This window comes from Trachinotus anak, unplaced genomic scaffold, assembly GCF_046630095.1.
Source record: "Trachinotus anak isolate AG129_WGS33_773 ecotype Australia unplaced genomic scaffold, CSIRO_AGI_Tana_v1 ptg000005l, whole genome shotgun sequence".
Classification (NCBI taxonomy): Eukaryota; Metazoa; Chordata; class Actinopteri; order Carangiformes; family Carangidae; genus Trachinotus; species Trachinotus anak.
The window spans coordinates 13,782,412-13,791,000 of record NW_027273856.1 but is presented as its reverse complement, the minus strand read 5'-3'; the positions used below and the strand labels follow the sequence as shown (position 1 = coordinate 13,791,000).

General features: G+C 43.5%; 1 protein-coding gene across 1 annotated transcript; it reads right to left on the bottom strand.

The window, feature by feature from the left end:
- Positions 1-2,609: 2,609 nt before the first annotated feature.
- On the bottom strand, positions 2,610-6,154 carry LOC139621693 (myristoylated alanine-rich C-kinase substrate-like). The gene is made up of 2 exons (XM_071478458.1): positions 5,734-6,154; positions 2,610-4,575 (listed from the first exon to the last, which is right to left on the bottom strand). The coding sequence occupies exons 1-2, from the start codon at positions 5,827-5,829 to the stop codon at positions 3,859-3,861; spliced, it is 813 nt and encodes a 270-aa protein (XP_071334559.1). The 5' UTR covers positions 5,830-6,154; the 3' UTR covers positions 2,610-3,858.
- Positions 6,155-8,589: the final 2,435 nt, after the last annotated feature.

Here is an 8,589-nt window from a genome sequence, read left to right as displayed (position 1 = left end):
CCTAATTAATTTGAACATTAAGTCCTATCAGGAATATTTCCTTTGTAGCTGTCAAAGAAACTTTGAATAGTCAGAGTTTTGAATGGAGTCCTGTGTAGAAGACTCAATACAGTCCCGGAGTGAATACTTCCTCTGCACTGAAAGTTAAGCTAACTAGTTAGAAAACTAACCTAGTTTCAGTCTAGCATTAGGTCAAGCTTTGTTACTCCACATGCAGAGGTTCGTGCTAAGCTAGCCTGGAGGTCACACTGACTGAACATCAGCCATGACTGAGGTGGGACGATGTTTGGAAATAAGATGTTTGTACTGGAATAATTTTCTCTGCCATTAAATGGTCAGTTAATTCAGGGACTGACTCTGGCTTCAGTCTGAGTCACCTGAAACCTTCACTGCCGGCTACGAATTGTTCACCTTCCTCTTTCTGATGAGGATCACCACTTCCAGTTTTGGTCATTGACTTAAAATAGACAGATGTTAGCTTCAGTAGAGACACTGCTGTTTTAAAGTCTTTCATTTGCGTAATTGTACTCCTGAGTTTCAGAAAACTCACTTTCCATTTTACGGTAAAGTACAATTGTTAAGACCAACAATTGTTCTCTATCACCTGTTCACTTCCCTTGCTGTGGATCTTATTCCATCCAAAATCAGATTTGTTCACAACATTTTTCTCAGATAATAAATCAAGTCAAATCAAGTCACATCACGGCCTATAACACATTCATTTAGAGGCCTTGGCTTACATTACAATCCATAGGTATCAGAGCAGCTGCATCCCACCCACTCCAACTGCATCTCAAAGTGGAAACTTGCAGATCTCTGACTTTACATGCAGAGATTTATATAAACTACAGCTTTATTTAAAAAAAACAAAACATTGCTGCAGAAGTTTCCACTAATGTGTGGCAGTTTGCTTTGTCCAGTTCATCCCAAACCTGCTCCAAGTGGTTTCAGTCTGGAGACTGTGCTGGTCTTCATCATGTGAAGCCTCCATCTGGTTCTGTTCTAATGCTGTGGCTCATGATCTTCCTGTAGGATGAACCTCCGACCAACCGGTCTGTCTTCCCGTGTTACTCGTCTTTTTCTCACCATTTTGATAGAAATACGCAGCCCTGCTTCCTGCAGGATAATATTATCCTAATAATGCATCAGAGGGTGTAGTAACAGTGTCACTGCCTCAGTACAGACAGAAGGTGTGTGAGTCATCAACCTGTACAAATTGTTTACTTCAACTTTCAAGGCTTCGTCTACTTCCACTGCTGCAGGGAAGATGGAAGTGAACCAATGTCTTCATTTCTGAAAAACAGTTTTCTATGACATTTACTTGATTGTTCTGTTTCCCTTTGTACTGCTGCTGACAAGTCAATGAAACCTGGAAAAATGGGGTGTTCTAAACCTTTTGACCAGTAGTTGAAGTGCTAAATAGAGTTTGTAATCACTGTCTGGTGTGTTCTGGTTTATGCTTCTTAGTTCCACTGTATAATCTGATTTTATGACATCACAACGTCCCACATGCAACTTACACCAGTGTGACGTGGAAAATGAGCTTCTTCCAAACTTTTGAAAGACAATTTTAACTCATTAATTGAATGTTTCTTTTTTTTGCAGAAAAGCCATGTCAGCTATAAAATATTATCCCAAGCAGAGTATTTTTATATGTCTGAAAACATGTCTGGAGGGGACCTTTAATGCTCCACCTATGTTATTCCTTTTACATGATAATACCCTAGTGCACCAAGAGAAATGGTTTTCCCAGATCCTGAACCTCAGCCCTGTCCAACAGCTTTGGGATGAACTGGAACTGCAGCCAAGTTCAGGAATCTGGTGGAAAGCCTGAAACCAGAAGGGTGGAGGCTGTTAGAGCAGCACATTAACGCCTGCAGGTTTGTTCAACAATCATGTTGGTGTAATGCTTTCGTGTCCATATACTTTTGGCCATGTACAGTAGAGCCACAGCTTTTGTCTGCAATTTTTATATTCGTCATACTCTAACATCTGATTGTACAAGCTATAACAAATATTTATACCCTGGATTTTGTCTTGAAGCCACCGAACTGCTGCAGTACAGATGAAGGAAATCATTCGAGGTCCCACGTAGTCTAAAGGTAGATGTCCATGTGTTTATTTATTATAAAGCAGGTCTAGGTTCTATATTAATACTGTGAAAGTATCAAAGCCTCAGTCCACAGAGAAATGCACACAGCCTGTATTCAGAAACTGAGCCTTAAAACCAGCCATCAGGACTTCTGGAACTTTGTGATGTCACAACAAAGCAGTCACCGCTCTCAGTCATGCCCCAAGCCCCGCCCACCTGGACCCACCATCAAACCTTGCAGAATTTGGTTTGTCAGAGTGTCTTTCCTGAAATCTGCTATATTTTTATTTTATCACTCACAAAACAGTCAGCCAATCAGAAGAGAGGCAATTGGCTCACCAACCTGATGTCACCAGAGGCTCCAGAGAAAAGATGTAAAACTACACTGAGATGGTTTTTGGTTCTTAAAAACTACAAATATATTGTCTTGTGGATACCAACCCTCCAAATGAAACAGAAGAAGTGTCAAGTATGGGACCTTTAAAGCCGGTAAACCATAAATAACGACAGATGCAGCTCAAATTTTATTCACATTTATTTTTGCTTTTAGTGTGCTCACAGAAAATTAGAACACCTTAAGCAGAGGAGTTTAATAGCATTTTTTTGTAAGCAAAGTTACATTCCATCTCTAAGTCAAATTGGTCAAAGCTTCTCCAGTATTTACAAAAGAAAATAAGAGAGAGAGAGAGAGAGAGAGAGAGAGAGAGACAAGATGCTACACAAACATTTGCATCTGATAGGTTCCTTAAATTTTGTCAAAGACCACTGAAAAAGCATCGCCTGCTGTAATCAAAAAACATACCACAGTATATAAACAGTTAACCATTCCACTTATCACAGCTTGGTTTTCGATTTCAAAAATTGCTTACGAAGGTCTTCCCGGATGACTTCTTTTTTTGTGTGTGTGTGTTTGTGTGTGTGTGTGTGTGTTGTTATCTTACAAAAATGAGCGGGTGGAAAAAAGAGCTGCAAACTTCATGTGCTTCTTGAGATCAAAGATTTCATTTTGTACAATAATCACAGTTAAAAACACCCCGCCTATACATACTTACATTTTTTTTTTATTAAGGTCATAAAACCAACAATAAACAATAAAGCCTATACAACTTGTATTTCTACTGAATCACTGACTGGTACAGCTAATGAGAAGTGAAAAGCTCCTATGAGTTTATATGACTTCCTAAAAAAAACCTAACTCTGGGATCCTTTTGTCGTCTTATGGTAAAAATGACTTAGTGTTGTAAACCGTATGGTGTTTATAGATGTTGGTCTCATAGTTTTTTTAGACTACTCTTTTCATAATAGTCTGCGGCACATTTCCCAGGCCCCCTTCCTCCCTCCCCCCTGCCCTCCCTGAACTCTCCTCCCCCCCTTCATTTACAGCTCGACCCCTCCGTCTCCTTCATACCGTGGGCATGTCCATACCATCTTGTTTACATTTTGTATAAAAATTCAAAAAGAAAAAAAAAATTAATACTGATGAAAAAATATATGGCAGAGTGTGGGTGTTTGTAATCTGTTGTACATATTGAAGCCACCCACCTTCCAGGCCCGTTGGGATGGACTGAGATGGGTTTTGTGTGAGGGGGGGTGGGTATGGAAACCAAAAATAAAAAATAAAGAAAAGCTTTAAAATATCCCTGGATGTAGACAAGTTCTTCAAAGCCATGACCTGGCATCACTCCAACATACAAACAGGGAAATGTTCTTTGATTATCTTTTTTCTCCTTTTTTTTTTTTTTTTTAATTTCTTCTTCTCTCCAAACTTATTCGGCGGCCTCAGCAGCTGCAGCCGGAGCCTCTGCCGATGCTGCTTCCTGTGAGGCTGGGGCGGCCTCCTCTGTCTTGGGCACCTCCTCGGCCGCGGGCTCAGCTGGCTTCTCCTCTGCCTTTGGCTCCTCAGCGGGAGCGGCCTCCTTGGCCTCCTCGGCAGGTTTCTCTGCTGGTGCTGGTGCTGCTGCTGGTGCAGCCTCCGCCTCTGGCTTGGCCTCTACCTCCTCCTTGGCCTGCTCTGCAGCAGGTGCAGCCTCCCCCTCAGCGGGCTTGGCCTCGTCACTCGCGGCCGCTGCTTCCTCTGTGCCCTCTGCCTTGGCCTCCTCTGTGGATGCTGCTGCAGCAGGCGCCTCCTCGTTCTCTGCCCCCTCTCCCGTCTCCTTTTTGGTCTTCTTGAAAGAAAAACCACTGAGCTTGAACGACTTTTTGAAGGAGAACCTCTTCTTCTTCTTCTTGGGGGTCTCGTTGCTGGTGGAAGGTGTGGCGCCGTCCTCTGCCTTTGCTGCCTCTCCCTCCGCAGGAGCAGGAGTTGCTGCTTCTACCTTCTCCCCATTTGCAGCCTCCGTCTCAGCGGGGGCAGCTTCGGCCTTCTCGGCCTCCTCCTTGGGGCTCTCCTCGGCCGTGGCGCTGCCGTTGGCCTGCACCTCCTCTTTGCCATTCTCGGCCGCTGCAGGAGAGGCATCCCCGTTGGCTTTGACATGGCCGTTCTCCTGAGGAGAGAAACAGTGGCTGTTAATGCCATGAACACAGCTGGCATGGTTTCAAGCCTCCAGCTGGACATTGCCACAGATGGACACCAGGGGCAGCACACACCATCAAGTCAGCAGTGACAAAAGCAGACTCACTCTGGTCTGGACCCTCTTATCTGCTTTCACTGCAAACACACACTTCACATGGGGAAATTCACACACAAAATAACAGCCGTGCATCAGGCTACAACACGGACCGTGTTTCATCTTTTCTCCCCGGGTTACACTCTCACTCAGGCCGGCAGTGCGCGCAGTGCCTGGGCTGGCTCGCCAGGGGTCGGTACGGGGCCGCTCCGGCGGCGGGGCGCCAAGGCAAAGCAGCTGCTCATTAAAACAGCAGATGCTCATTAGTCCCGCACATCACAGAGAACAGAGCTCACATGCATTTCCTAAAACCTACCAAATCTCAACGAGGTTCTGAATTGATGGGTTTTTTTTATCCCCACTGAATCCAAACTTTAAAAATATGAGCTGCTAAGACCTGTACGAGCGGCCCCGAGCCCCGAGCCCCCCCCCCCCCCCCACTGTGAGATAGCCGAGGAGCCATCTCCACTTTCTAGTCGAGCATCTGTAACAAAAGGCGTGGTGCTCGGGGCGCACTCAGCCTTTGTTGACGTCGTGCATCTCGTCTTATTCCACAACTTCACTAATTACGACCGAGAGGCGACTTCATTCCAAACCAAGCAGACCATCATCATCATCATCATCATCCAGAAATTATTTTTGGAGGAAATTCACCAGTCAACTATCGAACACATGACTTCATTCAAACCCCATCATTCAAAGTGCTGAACAACAAAAGGCTCAATCAAACCGGCTTCTTCTTCTCCTCAGAAAATAAAAGCTCGTTTTCCTTGTAACACAGCTCAATATTGCGCTGAAGAAAAATGAAAATATCAAATGTTCAACTGTTGCTCATGAAGTGTAATAAATTCATATACAAAATAATAATAATAATCATCATCTTTCCATTTTCTTTAAACTCCTACCACTGATCTCCATTCAATCTATCCACAATTACGCACGGATTTGCGCCCTCAGTGCGCAGCCCCCCCTCCAGAACAAGCAGATTCCCCCCTCTGATGGATGCAACGAGCTGGGTGTTAAAATATGATTTACCTGTCCGTTGGTCTTGGTGGGTGAAGCAACAGCCTCTCCTGGCTTTTCAGCCGCGGTTTCAGCCTTTCCAGCTGTCTTGGACAATTGCGCTCCCATGCTCTTCGCTCCAACAAAGAAACTCAACTGATCCAAAAAAACGAACAAAGACCCACAAGCCTCTTTGTTGAAACGCAAAGCTCTTCGCTGCTGTCCCCCACTCTCTCTCTCTCTCACTGTCTGCACGAAGCAAAAAGTTCACAGGGAAGATGTAAAGCAAAGTCCAGTTAGTGAGGTGGATTTTTTTTTTAATAGCAGGATGAAGCTGGCAGGTGAGGAGGAGTAATAAAATCCCAGATCGGTGGCCGTGTCGCTGTAGACAGGGCTGCAAAATGGAGAAATTTCCCTTGTTGCTAATAAGATGCGGAGTCCAACGCCCAAGTGCAGAGATGAATGGGCGCTCCAAGCGATGACGGCACCGCACTCCGATTCAGCCAATCACAGCCTCCTCTCGGGGAGTGGGCGGGGTTTGGGGGAAAGGGAGTGAACAATAGATTGTAGCGCTGCGTTCAGGATCCGTAGAAATAATGGAATTTCAACAGGCAACACTTAACTAAATCAATAGTATGGCGTCTTACCAAAAAGTAAATCATCGAAAGTATAAAATGCATAAAAACAATTTATAGAAATATATTCTTTTTCTTTCTGTTTGCACCAATCACTTTCTTTTATCACAATTTGATAAATTAAATGTAACTGGAGGCCATCGTCCCAGCTTAAATAGTGGTTTACATTTTAGGCCAGGTCAAGAGGACGAGTCAAACCCAATGTTATTTATTTGCACTGGTAATGTGATTCTCCCATGTTATTGTCATTCTTATTATAATATTACATTTTTTCTGTACTGATGTTGTTTCTTCATGTCATTGTCGTCGTTTTTCTTTTGTTAATGCTGCTTCTTAATGCACACAGTTTGTCTTGCACTGGTGTGTGTTCTTTTTTGTTTAATTTTTTTAAATTTTATGTCCACTCTGTCCACTCTACTCTCCCTTTAAATTGTCCTGTTGGGACAAGTAAAGTTTTTTTTTTTTAATTTAATTAAATTAGTCCTAATACACAAAATTCAAAATGCTGTCAACACAAACAAACTAAATTAAAGCGAGAACATCGATGCAGGCAGCAACACTTTACTGAGAACCACTCTTTAGTCTTGTACTGATTATGACACAGTGTGATCAGATCAGAGTGAGTCTGCTCTGATTAGAAACATTAACACGCAGAATACATAGCAGTTGATACTTTACAGGAAAACCTCACAGTGTTCACGAAATCAAAATGACAAAATAGCGTTTCGTTGTTACACATACAGAATATTAAGACTGGCAACAGCAAACAATCTGTGCGATGTAATCATTCATTTTGACATCACAGATCAGCACTACACAGTTACTCCTCATCTGAAAGTCATCATGGTCCTTATTCCCAGCCGGAACTTCAAATGTACAATTTTTTAACATGTACCTTTAATGCAGCACCGAGAGATTGTTGGGTCAAACTTGTGGCCACAAATTCTCTGCTTTATGAGCCATATATTTAAATTAAATAGCTGCACTTAACTTCATTTCTTTTATATACAGTTAAACACTTAATAAACTTGACATGTAGCCAGTTATAGGACCTGGACTGACTGAAGTGACACAATGCTGTTGCAGTGTTGCTGCTCTAACCATCCACCTGGGCCTGTTTTTGTTTTCACATGGAGTTTGCCCACCTCAGAGTGAGCCGCCACCTGCATCCACTTTGTCAGGTATCATTTGCATGAAGATGTGATCAAACAGAGGGCAAACACAGGGAAGATGGAGGGGCTGGAAACAGACACAGTTTCTGTTAAAAGAAGTCAATCAAGTTTGGCTGGTTTCAGGAACTTTCCCAACTAAACAACAGTTGGAAAAAGCCCTACTGTATGTGCATGTATGTGTGTAGAGGTAGTAGAGGGGTTGGGGGGCTGGAAGTGTACCCGGTGCAGCCTTGTTGACGACCATGTGATGTCCCCAATGGGGGAGGTTGTGAGTGTTCAAACAAGTCCGTCAGCCCACATTTGCAATGCAAATCCATCAGAGAGGCAGAGTCAACTGTCCTCTGCTGCACCGAGAGACACGGGGCCAGAACCAGCAGCAGCGGGGGGGCTCCCTGCACCAGTTTCAAATGTTACCCAGTGCAATGCAAAGCAGCACTGCTGGGCCACTCTCAGCTGGGATGCAAACGACATGACTTCATTCAGTTTCTTTGGATGACCCGTGTTTCCACCTACAGTCGTGTGTCCTGTCTGGAGCCCGTGAGCAAGGCATCAAATACATGGGCTGGTGAAAACAATGGAAATACCTGATCATATGATTTAGTCAGACACAGCACCACAAGAAAACTTGGCATAAAATCCCCCTCTTGCTAGCTTTTTCTGCAGCTTTCAACCACATATTATGGTCTTCATTAGACTTTGCAAACTCTAAGACACCTGGACCTTCAATGTAGTGTTTTTTAGGTCAAGAATAAATCACGCACCATCAGAAAAAAATTCCAAGATCATGTAATTTTTTTAAGCTTTGTGCAGCATCAGTGCATCATCAGTAACCGTGGGTCAAAAATACACAGAATCTCTCTGGACTGGTCTGGTCAGCCAAAATAAACAATTCGAAGACGTCCCTGTTGGTCTGTCTTTTTGTCCACTAAATGATTAATCAGTGGTCTGGAAAAACCCACAGAAAACTCCAGTCAGTCACAGGTTAAAGGGAATATGAAGCGGTCTTTCTGTGGAAAATGAACCTTTGCAGGAAAGGGGAAGACATGAAGTCAGTTCATGGGCTTCCTGAGAAATAAAGAAAA

Excerpts from the sequence above, each read along its gene's own strand:
- LOC139621693 (XM_071478458.1), bottom strand. The coding sequence starts at position 5,829 with ATGGGAGCGCAATTGTCCAAGACAGCTGGAAAGGCTGAAACCGCGGCT. Across the intron at positions 4,576-5,733 it reads CCACCAAGACCAACGGACAG|GAGAACGGCCATGTCAAAGC; the intron begins GTAAATCATATT and ends TTCTCTCCTCAG.